This window comes from Heterodontus francisci, chromosome 38 (genome assembly GCF_036365525.1).
Source record: "Heterodontus francisci isolate sHetFra1 chromosome 38, sHetFra1.hap1, whole genome shotgun sequence".
Classification (NCBI taxonomy): Eukaryota; Metazoa; Chordata; class Chondrichthyes; order Heterodontiformes; family Heterodontidae; genus Heterodontus; species Heterodontus francisci.
In genome coordinates this window covers 28,914,800-28,929,945 of record NC_090408.1, presented here as the reverse complement: position 1 = coordinate 28,929,945, position 15,146 = coordinate 28,914,800, and the positions used below count along the sequence as shown (strand labels likewise).

At 43.4% G+C, this 15,146-nt stretch overlaps 1 protein-coding gene across 1 annotated transcript in view; it reads right to left on the bottom strand.

The window, feature by feature from the left end:
- LOC137352476 (guanine nucleotide-binding protein subunit beta-5) overlaps positions 1–15,146 on the bottom strand; it is an 81,069-nt gene that overhangs the window by 37,138 nt on the left and 28,785 nt on the right. Inside the window, exons 5-7 of the mRNA XM_068017989.1 lie at positions 11,034–11,075; positions 9,790–9,866; positions 6,929–7,061 (exon numbers count right to left, since the gene is read on the bottom strand). Coding sequence (XP_067874090.1) covers positions 6,929–7,061; positions 9,790–9,866; positions 11,034–11,075 — 252 coding nt within the window. The remainder of the gene's footprint in view (positions 1–6,928; positions 7,062–9,789; positions 9,867–11,033; positions 11,076–15,146) is intronic.

Genomic DNA, 15,146 nt, shown 5'->3' with positions numbered 1-15,146 from the left:
GCCATGTGTAATAATATATGTAGCTACCAGTACATGCAAATGCACCACACTGCGAGCCCTACTGTTAAATTCACCAGCTATACCAGTGCACCACGCATTTGCTTGTACTGGTAGCTACATATATTATTACACATGGCCCTGTTCTTTGCAGACAGAAAGAACATGTACACACATTGCGCCTCTTTCAGCTGAACAAAATAAGTGACAGCCATTCGCTGGTTCATTCCTCAGGGCAATGCCTTGACCAGAGTCAAACTGCCTGGTTTAAATTTCAAACAAAGCTGGGCAGTTAACGGTCAGTCACCATAAATTGGTGTATTCTCCATGGCAACGCCTCTATCAATCAGAGTTCATATAAAAACAGAAAAGTGCTGCCAGATCTGCTGTGTATTTCCAACATTTTCTGTTTTTGTTTCTATCTGAATCCTCCTCTGCTACAAATCCTGGGCTTTGATTCAACAAGGATCACTGTCCTTTCTCACTGAAGTGGCCAACCAATCAGTACTCTCTTCTCATGCAGTATAAGTTGTTGTTTTCCCTTATGTTGGTTATTCTTATGTATTGTCCTGATGAGTGCAAGACGAAAATCTTTGACAACATGTCTCTATTTTGCTTTTATTAAAATAGAATCATTTTGAAAGTAGAAGTAATATGATCTTGCAGACACAACTGGGTGGCAAGAAGATATTTTAAAACCCCTCTCTATTTGATTATTTCAGTGATGAATCTCACATAACTTTTGTCTTTGAAACTTTATGGAGCCATTTGCTGTACTCATACATTACCCAATTATAGCTATTCTTAATAACATGGATACAATATCAATGGATTATCAAAATAATTAACATATACTGGCAATACTACAAGGGATTTTCCTCTATATAGAAGAAATAATTTAATATGGATTAACCCGCAGTGTGTAGTTTGCCAAATGTGTTCATATAACGACTTTGACTGCACTTCAAAAAGAAAATTGATGCATTTAGAACATCCCCAGAGATCTGACCAGGTGCCGTAGAAATGCAAGTTCTTTCTAACTGCTTCATATTACAGTATAGTGCACAGCTGCCATTTCCTGTACACATGTGCCATCTAGTGAGACAAATTCATTCACCGATCTTGCCCTTGATAGCAGGACCAAAAAGTACATCTGCGCTTTTCTTTTTAAAATCAGAAATTGGATGGCCTTTTCATGCTGAGGAGCTGAGCTGATGGTCCAAACTAATTTGACATTGGGCCTGTACAGTAAGCAGAGAGAGGAGAATTTGAATCCAAGAACAGGATAGTGTACATTCCCATTGCACCATTCAGCTCCCACTGACAATGATGCTGAGTAGCTTTATCTGAAGTCAGTCACTTGGCACTTTGTTACAAAACATGAAGTGACATCGGCAAACAGCCAGATGGTCCTGCAGAACTCAACATTCCAGATGTATCAAATATAAAGCCAAACACAAGACCAGCAAAGAGTGGCGGGTGGGACCTCACAGTAGCTGACAAGGGATTCTAGTGCAGCATGCACCAGTAAACTTCCTCTACAATGGCAACAAGCACCCACCAATAGAAAATCTGCATTATCCAATTAACAGTGACAGACAAGTCATCTCTTCCAGGATTCTATATCCATTAATGTTAAGCCACTCCATTTTTTCTTCTAATAGACTTCTTATTCTGTCTACTTAAGTGCACAAAACATTAGAAGTAAGCTTTAAACTTAACTTTGCAATAATAATACTCTTTAAATATCAAGTTGTGTGGATCCCCCTCCTGCCAACTCTTCAGCGGTTAAACATTCCTACCTACATACAATTTTTCTTTCTTTTTGGGTTTCATCAGCCCTCTGTCCTTGACAGAGGGGAGGTGGTCAGTGGGAACCCTTCTCCCAGGTCTGTGTCCATCAGCAGCCAGCTACGAGAGGTTTGCCTTTGCATGGTAATGCTGAATGAATGTTGGGTGCCTCCTCACAGGGGTACAGCTTAGATCAAGGACTCAGCAGAGTTTGGGGGAATTTCTCCTTTTACCTTGAGACTAGATATAGTGTCCCATGTGCCACTATTATTAACGAAGAGCTAGAATTTCATTGTTAACATCAAAAAGGCCAATGATTGAAGGTTTTCTTAAAGCCTGCTCTAAGACTTGAATTTATACACTGTCTTCACATACCTCAGAAATGTTGCAAAGAGTTTCACATACAGTGACTGTCATTATGTATGCAATCACTGCAAGCTGTATGCAGCAATACCATAGAAACAACAAATGAGATAAATAACAAGATGCTCTGCTTTTGGTGGTATTGGATGAGGGAGAACTCTGGTGGCACCTTTGGACCTTGAAAGTCCACCTGAACTGTTGAAACAGGCAGATGGGGCTGAATTTAATGTCACCTTTAAAAAACATAGCAGAGAGAGATTCATGAGTTACAAGTTGTGTCTTAAATTTCATTAGTGTGTAAACTCACAACATCCTCTTGAAGCATGTGTTCTTTCACAACAACTCTGCAATGCTAGCTTTTAAACTAAGCTATGTACTTAATATAGATAACTCTAACTTTTATTTTCACTCATCTCTACCATTTATCATAGGTCAAAAGAGCCACATGCAAGATGCATGGGGTTATGGCTCTGCAATAAATATGTATACTTTTTGACAATATGTTTTTAGATTTATTTTATTTAATTTCTTTAGATTTAGACACTGTCAAATGAAAGTATTTTACTTTTGAACATTTTTCAGCAAATCGATTGTATAATAGCTCACCAAGATTGGTTTCCGAAACCCTTAGGGTTGATTAAATTGAACTCCCCCTACTGTTTGTGCCAAAGTCAATCACAGCAGAGGCCTCTGAGAACATTGTGCACTTTTAGCCGCTGTCATGGTAACTGGTCTCAGACCCACCAATACATAACGTGACCACAGGACAAGACTACAAATGTTTCCTAAGGAAGGATGTACTGTCTCAAAAGGATGAGTAAAACTGAATTAGTATTGTTGCAGAAGCAGTGATTATATCCCAGAGCAAGGACACACAAAGCTAAATATTTTATAATGCACTCAGTTAACGTATTAGAAGGGATGTATAAAATACTCAGTGGGAAATGAAAATATAAAGGGATGTAGCATGATGATTCACGAGTGATTAAGTCACAAGAATTATTAAAAGGCGTTTTTTTATGAGTAGAATTGTTCACTGTACAGTTCCCCACTGACTATTCTACTAACTCTAGTCGCATCTCATCTTGAATATATTTTCCCTTCATCATCAATATTCAGGCCTTAAGTAACCATAATGCACTGAAGTGTTCCAGGGACTATAACTGATTTGGGAAAATTCTTGGTCTTAATTCTGACATACAATCACAGAAATATACATTTAAAAAAAAGAGAAAACCATTTGATCCATTATGTCAGTGATGGTGCTAGCTCCCAATTAGAGCTGTCTATTCAAATTAAATTTTCCTGCTCTTCTCTGTACTCTTCAATACTTTCCTCTTTAAATATTTATCTAATGGCCTCAAAAATATTGTGACTAACTCAGCTTCACGAGCCGCTCAGGGTTACACATTTCAAACTCTAATAACCCAACAATACAGATATTCAAACTGCACTCACACATAACAATCATTTGCTTCTGATTTGGAATTCTGATGAGCGTTCACAGACCTGAAAGGTTAACTGTTTTTCTCTCTCCACAGATGCTGCCTGACCTGCTGAGTATTTCCAGCATTTTGTGCTTTTATTTCAGATTTCCAGCCTCCGCAGTATTTTGCTTTGGTTTACATTTGCTGTTGACTACATTGAAACTGACAGCAATTTCTGGGGTTCGCACATTCACAGAATAATGTGGAAATCCAGAAGTTGCTGTAAGTGATTCTACACTCCTCCAGAGGGTGGACTGTTGGGATGCCCCCAAGAGTGCAATCCTGAAACAAATAAGTGAATTGATGAAAACTTTCACTTTTAAGCATTGTAAAAACCCTTGACAAAGTTACACCTTGTTAAATGAGTTGTAACTGGGTTAACTGCATATGAAATTCATAATTATTGCAAAATACACTCACTGGCCCTGAAAAGCTAATTTTATATTCATGGAATGTCAAATGTCTCCATTATGATAAAAAAAAAATCCACATTTAAAAAAATAATATATTTTTAAAAGTTTGATCATCTTTAGTTTAGCTTCTATCTTAACCCATTCAGAATTATTTATTCTGTGATTTGAAAATTTAAAATTGGAAAAGTGAAGGGATTCAGTGCTTTTAACCTCCTGGCTTGCTGTCTGAGAGAATACTTGATTGATTGTCTGTTTACCCTGTTTGCTGACATCACTGCTGCTGCATGCTTGGAGATCCCCCTGACTTGACTCCAGACATAAACTGCCATCGGGAAATGGAAAGTCCGTGCGACAGAGCTCGCTAGGTCTTTGTGGGCAGCTTTCTTTGAGATCAGTGGCAAAAGCTGTTGCTTCTCCACTGACCGCGAAATCTAGACCATAGTATCCAGTTGTGGATTATACCCAACAGCCTCGTAAACAGTGAGGTCAGTGATGCAAAGGTATTTGATAAGTTCTCTACTTTACAACATTGGCAACTCTCCTAAAGTACCTAATTGGTTGTAAACGCACTTTGGGGCATCACAGGGTGATAAAGGACACTGCATAAATGCAAGTGTTTCTTTTTTTCCTTCTTCACTTAAAAAGACTTAATATTAGCAAATTTCTTAGGCCAGATGACATATACCCCAAAATTCTGAGGAAGCCCAGAGAGGAAATCTGTCCTGTGCTGTCTATAGTTATGCAGGCAGTGCTGAGCACTGGGAGTTTTGGCAGGACTGAAAGCAAGCTAATATGATACCTAGAAACAAAATGAATAACAAGCTGACACTAGCAAAATTATAGGCCCATCAGCCTTGAATCCATAACAGTTGACCAAGATAATGGGGACTATTCTTAGAGGTGGTCTGGAGGAGTTACTGTCATATAATCATTTAGTAAAAGATAGCTGGCAGGGATTTCATTGGGGAAGGTCCTGCCTGAGAAACCAGTTCGGGGTAAGATCGATAAATGATGACATAGTTTATTTAACTTTTTTAAAGCCTAAGTTTATTACTAAATAGGAAGCAAAAATTCCAAAAGCAGCAATGTCAGAATGGGAGGTGGGGGTTGGGGGACGGGGGAGCAGTGGAAACAGAGATAACAGCACAAGACTAACTTAGATAGGCTTTGTAACTGGTCAGAAAAAATAAGTGTTATCAGAACACAGTGGCCCAGCTTTTGCTGCCAAAGTACCAGTAAATTTATGATGCACACTGTTATTAATGTGTAAATTGTCGAGCAACTTGTGAAGAGGAAGAGGGACCCCAAGAATTGCAAATCGTCACAAGTTGCTGGATGACTTGCACTACTCTGACATCAGCCTCCTGAAAATGGCAGCTTACCCTCAGCCTCCCCCTTAGTTTCAAGGCTTTGCTATATTTGCTCCTAAGTTGCCAATTAAACTCACTGCTGAAATTTCGGACGAGTGCTTAACAGAGCAATGAGATTAATGCTCCTGCAATGCTACTCAACCTCTCCAGCCCAGAAAAGGAACAACTGGAACCTTGAAGTCTCATTCTTATAGGTAGTAAATTGTTCATAGAGACTTTTAAATTTTTTTCATACTTTTCCATTCTGCCACTTTTTTATCTCTCCCTTAATCCAAACTTTCTTTCCCTTTCTGTACCTAATTCATGCTATTTCCTTCTGTGTGATTCCTCTGTTTCTTTCTCAATCCTTATATCTCATTGGTGAACAAAGGGACCACAGTCCATCCCCTTAACCAATGTGTTGCTAGCAGCTCGCTCTTTGATCAACTTGCAGGGCAAAATCTCTCAGCTGAACAGCGAGAGGAAAAGTCGAACTAATAAGATGTGCTGCGAGAATCCCCACTCCAACAAATTCTGAGCCAATAAATGGACCTGAACTGGCAGGAGGAAATTTAGAAAGAAATACAAGAGCAGTGGACGTCCCATCACTTCCAATGTTTGGACAATGTTGGGAAGCTAGGCTAGGATGTCTAGTGTGAAGGAGTACAGTACCAGTCTGCTTCTGATATTTCAAAGTCATGTTTTGTACTAAAGATTCAAATGAATTATATGGAGGAAAATAGCACTGGAGGCTTTTTTTTTTAGTGCAATACAAGTTTGAATTATCCAGTAATTCAAATGAAGTGACTTTGAATTATCAGAAACATGTTGGGATTATGCTGGGTCTTCACAATGCATTAGACAGATCCATTTATGGTCAACAGAAGGGTGACAGAGCAGAGCAAAGCAGCAAGGTCAACATTGAATATAATGTAATGGGGATGAGTTCAGAGGATTAAGCTCTGTAGTTCAGAAAAAGGGCTAAAGGAAGGACGTCACTGAGTTACCCAAGATATTCAATTAAATGGTGCAAAGAGGATAAACCTTGAATATTACATCAAAACAAAGCAGGGCCTATGTTAAATGAGTGAAAAATACTTTTAAAACAGGAATGATGAAGAACCTCTTCATTCAGAGTGCTAACAGTTTGAATCAACAACAGCATGCATTTATATAGTGCCTTTAATGTATTACAACATCCTAAGGTGTTTCACAGGAGCGTTACCAAACAAAATCTGACCCAAGCCACATAGAAGATATTAGGGCAGGTGACCAAAACATTCTAAGGGGCAGCGGGCTGGGCAGAAACATTAAGATGTTCAAAAAGAGGGTGCACCCTATAATGGGAAAGCCACCACACTAGAAGGATAAACCTTGTTGGGCCTAATATACTTTTCTTAGCTTTGGCTTTTATGTCCTGATAACTTTCCCCTCATCGCTGGAGATGGGAGCCCTGTAAGCCGCATTGTGTCCAGCAGACTCCATGATCACTGTTAAAAATTAAAATGCTGTACCTCATTAGCCTTACCTGCATATCAGAATTAGTGAAGCTGCAGGCAGACAAGTAGTTTGTGTGCATTGCAACAGACTTCTTCTTGGCCGCCATGCTCTCGTTTTTATCAAAAGTCAGCGGGTACACAGAGCACTTGTTGTCCAAGCCACTAGAAAAAGTTAAAGAGTTGCCCAGGATTACTGAATACTGCAAAGACTCCTTTAATGTTCTCTAGGATCACAGAAATAACAGCACAGACTGAGACCATTCAGCTGATCAGACCTATGCCAGTACTAACTATTCAACTGGAGCTTTCTCCTCTAATCCCATTCCTCCACCTTTTCCCCATATCCTTTCAGATGGGAGTATGAAAAGGACTTCAGCCAATCCAGCTGATCTCAGACTTATTTCTGCTATGTACCAGTTTAACAGCATATCTGACTAGAATACTAATACTTTCCAATGTAATGAAAATTACTTAAGTTTGTTTCCATACAAGTGAGTCCCTGGGCTTTGGGTGATAGAGGGTGCTAGACATTGATTCTTGAATCCTGGGACTCAATTCTTAACAAGGCAACTAGGTTGAAATTCTTTTCACTCACCAAATATCAGGAACCTAGCTGTAAAGGCCATGCAAGAACAAGCAAACCCATGCCATAGCACTCCATGACATGGCATGCTCATGTGCCAGTCTCAATCAAATTTCTGGTGGCATTAATATATACAAATACCCAGAATTTGAGTGCCCTGTACACATTGGATATTTGCACCTGGCGTTGAGCAGCCTAACTAGCGGTTCTTAAATGGTACCACTGGAGACTGCTCACAAAATGGCCCAGGAATCTCCTCGCACCCACCCTCCTCGCCCCAAAAAAACTCCATTCTGCTTCAGGCCATTCAAGGCCTCTCCATGAGACTCCCAGACCCAACCTGCCGCGCACTCAGCATGGCAGCCGGCCAATTTTCCACCCTCCCACAAGTACCAACCCCAGCCCACTTGGCAGCTTTCAAAAGACGTCTGGTGGGCCTTCAATTAGCTCAGGCCTCAAGCCAGTAAGAATGGGTGGGTGATGAGCCCCCACAGTCTAAGGCTGTGGCCTGCCAAACTGACAATCTGAGCTGCGCCATTGTTGGGCAGCACTGAGTGAAGCCCAAGGCAGCACACAAAGCGTGGAAAACCAGAGTACCATCATCACAATGAACTCAGACAACTCCCAGCAGCCAGCTGAAGAGCAGCAGTGGTGGGAGCCAGAGCAGAGGGTGCCCATATCTCCCAGCTTTTGTTGGCAGATAGCCACGGAGGCCTGAGTAAAGCAGAGAGAAGATAAGGCAAAAGAAAAGCATAGGCTTTTCTGATCAGCTGAATGAGCACCGGGAATTGGAAAATTGAGCGAGCTGGGCTTGGCCATGTTTCTTGCCGGATTCCTTCTACCAGTGATTTTCTGGCTGGTTGCACGTTGTGTGCTGGTGTTCTCACACACGGTGCACCACAACCTCATTAAAGTTCCAGCATTCATGCAGAAAATATTTAAATGAATGCAGGTGGTATAAGATGAAAGAAGGCATGCTAAGAAAATCAGCAAGCATAGGAAACAAACTGACGCCACTTGCTATTAGAATGCATTCAATGTCTTCAGGCCTTGGCAAAGCTCCTGAAGTCCTGTGACATACTTAACCTCGAATATATGCTGACCTAAAGTCAATAAAAACACCTCATACAGAGGTGATTATTTTAAAGTTTTACTTTCCGTTCTCTCCCCCTTTTTGAAATCGTTATGAATGCACACTGTCAGGTAAATTCAGTGACATTGCACTCCCAGTATGGAGCCTCACTGGATGGGAACATTGATCAGAGAACTGGGGCTTACTGGAGGTGACATTTTCTTTGGGGGAGGGCGGGGGGGGGGCAGCACAAAATGGGTGAATTGCAAATTGGCCGTCAGTGGATAGGAAAATCAGGCGAGGTGTAAAACCAGCTGCTGATTCACCACCATTCGTTTGCCCAGCCCCCGCCCCACCCCGAAGACAGATCTCACCCCCATTGTTATAACCTTACCTCCTGTCTGTGCTCCCAGATGGCTAGGCTCTGCTCGGAGTACCTTTCTACCTACCATGTGCAACTGTCATGTTAACATTCGGGGATATAATCCATGCCATCTTGCAGGATTACATTGGGTGAATTTCCACTGAGCTCAATCAGTCTCTTTGTCAAATGTTTTACAGTAAGAGGCATCTAACTAGAAACAAGTAACTAAGCAGCAACCACAGAGAGCAGAACCTCAGCCACCATCGTGTTACAGTGGGGGAAAGAGTACACAGGGATGTGCCCTGCAGCATGGACCACTGTGGTGTTTCTTCATGGGGCAGTGGCACTTTTAGAAGTGGGTTCACTCTGCATCTGGGAGTGGTCTGGGGCGCGCACCATCCACCAGACAATATTTATTTTCAACACTTCATTTACGTGCACCCTTCATTAAAACGTTGTCCATTACTTAGTGGGCGCTACTGAAGTGGCCTTACTGCAAGATACACCAGATGCTGCAATGCTAACTGACCACAAAGAAAAACTGGGTGCAGAGATGCGAGTTGAACCAATGCAGGACTCCTGGCCGCAGCAGCACGGGCTGAAAGGCTCATGAGGCTGCTGCATGCAGGCGCCAGGAGGGACAAACCTCTTTGTTAACTCATAGATCTTATCTGAGACTTCATGGAAACTACTAAGAAAAACATGATGAGGGAAAGAAAGCAGGGAGGAGGGAAGTCATGTTAGCTGCTTTTTCCCAAACTCCTGGTAGACTTTTGACTGGAACTACTGCCAGAGAACTGGGTATAGCTGGATGCCCAGAGAGGACAACGTAAATAAAGCATGGCACAAAGATTAACATAATACTACTCACCCACATGCAATAGCACAGCCAGATGGAGCATAGGCACAAGCCATCACCCAGGTACAGGGCATGGTCACTGCATGTTCCTGCAAATGCACAGATACCAATCAGTTAACCAACCAACACAAATTAGGATCGGTCAAAATGAACCTCAAACCCCGAATTCCACAAGCCGAAGAAAGGAATCTTGGTATGTGCAGCATGTTCGGGATTTTTCAATCACTTTAAAATTCAACTTACACTGAAAGCTGGAAGCAGAAGCATCCCAGGCAATTCAGGGGAAGCAGTTATTTAAGGATAACATGCAGTCAGTACAAACAGCAGAGATTTACCCTCCGGCTTCTTGAGCCTGCCCTCCAGTGCTCTTTGTGGAGCAGCAGGGCAGTGAATGTGAGTGCCGAGTCCAGACACAGATCCAGATCTCAGCTTAAATAATATACAAACTGCTCTGCATCAGGTGATAACCTGCTGTATTGCTCAAATACATCCCTGTGAACCAGATTTATCTCCTGATAGTTTTGTATAAAGGATAAATGCATGGACTATTTGTGATCTGCTGAAAGTCCAGTTGTAGAGCTTTCAAAATGCATTATTGTGTGTGTGAGAGAGAGAGAGAGAGAGAGGTGAGCATGTCTGTGAGGACATTATGTATGTGTGTGTGTGTGTGTGTGTGTGTGTGTGTGTGTGTGTGTGTGTGTGTGTGTGTGTGTGTGTGTGTGTGTGTGAGAGAGAGAGAGGTGAGCATGTCTGTGAGGACATTGTGTGTGGGTGTGTGGGTGGGCAGTGTATGAGGGCAAGAGAGAGAGGGCAATGTGTGTGTGTGTGTGTGTGTGTGTGTGTGAGCGAGAGAGAGGTGAACATGTCTGTGAGGACATTGTGTGCGTGTGTGTGTGAGCGAAAGAGAGACGTGAACATGTCTGTGAGGACATTGTGTGTGCGCACGCGCGTACATGCATGCTGTGGGCATGCATGTTTGTGAGATGAGTGTGCGTGCAGCGTATGCGTGTGATGTGTGCGAGTGTGCATGTGACGTGTGCATCCATCCTCTTTCTCCTGGTTCTAAAACTAATTGCGACAGCCCCTGCTACCATGTCAATGGAAATCAACCAATAGAACTGGGGACCTCCTGAGACACATGACTGAGTTTAAATCAAGCCATTTTTAGAACTTGGTGAGTCATTTAAATCCCAGGTGGTAGCACCATATAACTGTACGCATACAGAGTCGATATGTTAATGCGATTTGGAACCTACCTTATTGGTGGTGAAAGCATCCCACACAATAACCTTTCCATCCTGGAAACAGAAGAAAGATCAGTCAGCACATGCACACACTCTCATACCATTCATTCAGAGCACTATTTACAAGGGAGTGCAACCTTATTCACTGACAAAAGGTAGCACAGTGTGGATACAAAACCTTCCTGTCTCTGCAGGTGCCACAAGGTGTTACTTTAGGTTATTTTTTTCTCCTGAACATTTGGGATACACAGTCCTGACATGTATACAATATCCTCACACCCAGACACAGAGGAATTAATTCAACAAACCTACACTTCTCAGCATCCCTTGTAAATTGGCCAATTACATGGAAAATGGCAATTGTGAGCAAAATGCTGAATAGAATATTCTCCCAACAGGGAGGAAAGGTTAAAAGGGCCATAGCAACCCTTTCTGGTTATGGGGGAAGGGTTGAGGGGAAAATTCTCCCCATTGTTCTCGCTGAAGTGCAGCTGGGCTGTACAGAAACTCAGATCACACTGTTGTTATTTGCAGTGACCCATTTCTGTTGGAACGCACGCTTCACTGTGAACGGGTTTATCTGTCAAAATAAATCCACGAGGAATCTTATCCAGAATTCTGGATAGTAGGACTGCAAACAGTGCGTCACGGAAACTGATGCTGGCAATGGATCCTGCACATGGGGGTGGTGGGGGGATGGGGCAGAGAAAACAATGAAGGATAATGTCATTTGAAATTTGAAAATGCATTTCCACAACACAAACGTTTCTAATGGATGTTTCATTTAAAGAAGTGTTTCCCATTAAACAGAAGAAATAACAGCCTTGAAATTACCCCATGGGATACCAGTGTGATTTTGTATGAAATTCTGCTTGCTGACATTCTAGTGGTGGCTATTCCAGTTCAAGACTGGCAGGTTCAGAGTCCAGGCGCTAATAACCCGTGGTATAACATCAGGTTCAATCGGGGAGAAATTCAACTCACAGCCGCCCACTTGGCACCTGAGAAAATGGGAGGAGGGCGAGGGGGCGTCAATTTGCCCCATTGGTGCCCAAGGCCTGCCTGATGCAATATTTGGGCAGGCCTGTCAATGGGCAAGCTGCCTGCCCGATCCCTCTGAAGCAGGTGCAAGGCTGCTTAAATATGCAAATGGTGCCCGATGCTAAATTCAGGTACAAATGAGCGGAGGAGGCGGCCCCAACAATTTCAGTGGGATACCATTTTTGTGATGCCAGGGATAGGAGGAGAAGCCCCTCCGAGCTCCACAAAAACAATTTGGGCTGTTGTTGCCCAAGCTGCCCGCACCCTCCCACCCCTGCCACACACACCCTCCCGTGTTTGGTCCCTCTCCCTGCTACCGTTCCACCAGTTAGGTCAGCATTGGGGCTGACAGAAGTAGGTAAGCTGCAGCAGGACGATACTGAGGCCAAAACCTGATGCTGGTTCGTGCCTCAGGCCAACACAAACGGATGGACAGCGCGTGCGGCCGCACCCCCGAGGTCATGCCCGTTTTGGGCGGAAGCGGGAAGAGGGGCATCAATGGGAAGTACAATGATCTGCTGCAAGATTAGTAGATCTGAGATACATAAGTGAATCATGGTCAGCATTAGTATACCAGTCCCGTGTAATCATCCGATTTCTTCAGGCTACATTAATTCAATTCCAGAATACAATGGTGTTTAAAAGCTGTTTTTTTATCAAATTTCCATGAGTATCTATTGCATTCTCCATCGTCACTGCGTCAAAATCCTGGAACTCCCTACCCAGCAGCACTGTGGGAGCACCTTTATCTCACAGACTGCAGCAGTTCAAGAGAAAGGCCCATCACCATCTTCTCGGGGCAATTAGGGATGGGCAATGAACGTCAACCTTGCCAGCAACGTCTACATCCTGAGAATGGAGGGGGGAAAATAAAGTGTTCTGTTGTACATGTGGGCTAGAATCTTGATCAGCACTAGTCAGAGTCAAGCACTCGGGAGTTTATTCATCAGCACCCACATTATATGATGCACCATCACTACTTTTTAATTAACAGAAGTGCACGGGTTTACAGCATGGCACGCAATCACCACTCCTGGGATTACGCTTCTTCCCAAGCACAATGTACAAGGTGAAGCAGGCTGCCTTCCTGCTGTGCCTCCGGCTCCATCACAAACACACTCCTCCTTTCCAAAATCCGCAGTCAATGCTGGAAAGGTGTGAATCTGCGTCATGTATTCTGCAGCCTATTGAAGCTGTTTCATGCAGCTTGCTTGCAAAATAATCCCTTCTTCAATGCAAGCACTTTGCTCTTCAAACACTCTCAAAAATTAGCAGCCTCAACACCCAGCAGCCATTAATGATTGTACGGAATTGTGTCCTCTACAGTTACACACTGAGCACTCAATATAGTTTTACATTCACATTGTAAAACAGTAATATTGAGGACGATTGCTGGGTGATATTTGCACTGCTGCCCCCACCTTAAATCACTTCCTGTGACAGTAATTAGTAGTCACAGATTTCCGGCAATGCTGCTGTACTTCCATTTATTTAGTTATAAAAATATCAGATATGGGAAACAAGGCTGCTGACAGAAAGTCAAGAATCATCCAGATATGAAGAGGCTGCTCACTTTATAATTTGAGTGGGAAGGGAATAAGCCACAAGGATGGACATGTTAGGTGACCAATGGCAGGATAGCAGGGAAGGGACTATTGGTGGACAGAGAGATCACATGATGTTACTTCCAGAAATATGCCCAACCAGATTTGGCAACCCTATTTGCGTAGCGGAAATCTGAGGCAGGCTCGCCATGGTTTTCCATCATGGACAAAATATTGCGACGGTCACGAGTATGATTTGTGCTTGTGCAAGGCTCCATGATGGCAGTATATTTTTGTAAAATTACCCTAATACAAAGAACTAGCTCATTGTTCTTTACCAAGCAATATTACGAGAAGCTTTTTTCTTCCCTTTCCCAGTTTCTCCCTTCTTCTCCTGGACACAAAGAGTTGCTCCCACCTGATTTTTTTTAAAAATTCATTTATGGGATGTAGGCATCACTGGCCAGGCCAGCATTTATTGCCCATCCCTAATTGCCCTTGAGAAGGTGGTGGTGATCTGCCTTCTTGAACCGCTGCAGTCCATTTGGGGTAGGTACATCCACAGTGCTGTTAGGAAGGGAGTTCCAGGATTTTGACCCAGTGACAGTGAAGGAACGCCACTATAGTTCCAAGTCAGGATGGTGTATGACTTGGAGGGGAACTTGCAGGTGGTGGTGTTCCCATGTATTTGCTGCCCTTGTCCTTTTAGTTGGGAGAGGTCGCGGTTCCCTACAGTTGATAGCACTTGGGCATTTCACACAAGTGGCCATCTTTTGTGTGTTAGCATTAACACTGTCGACAGGTTATTCAACCCTGGCTTTGTACCACAGCTGGCATTCACACTCGTGAGCCCCAATATTCGTCTCCCTCTTCCCACCCCAATGCAAGTTGTAAGCACTTGACTTCATCTCAGCTGATACTGTGCCCCACAGAGGGCCACCCCTGAAGCCTCCAATTGCCCCCAACACCCCTAACCGACCCCTCCATGCCTCGCCGGGGCCCAACCGATTGCCCCCAGCAAGGCCCCAAAAACTTACCTCTTTTTCGGTGCTTTCCGTCATCTTCATTCTGAAGTTGGGTTGCAGTCCCAGCAGTGGCCACCGCTCCCAGTGGAGCTAATGGCACTATGAGCCGCCAGCCCACTGACTGGCCAGCAGCTCCATTAGGTATGACTTCCTGCCTCAATGAAGCGGAAGTCCCACCCAAGACCGATTAATGGTCTGAGGACCGTAAATTCCGGTCTGGATCCCTAGGCCCGACAGAGGCGGGATTGCCGCTGACTTTTCGGCCGATGGATGGCTCCTCCCACTCCCCCCCACTCCCCCCTCCACCACTGTAAAATCTAGCCCAATGTCTTGGAATTGCCACTTGTCAAAAATCAATTTGGAGAAATTAAAGGCCTGGAGCAGTGTATGTTTTACATCGGTTGGAAACAGCAGCCAAATGATCCCACCATGGCCACCTTGAAACATTTCAAAGACGCACTTACCTTAGCTATGTGGAAGTCACTGGTCATCCCTTTTACAGATCCCTTGACTGA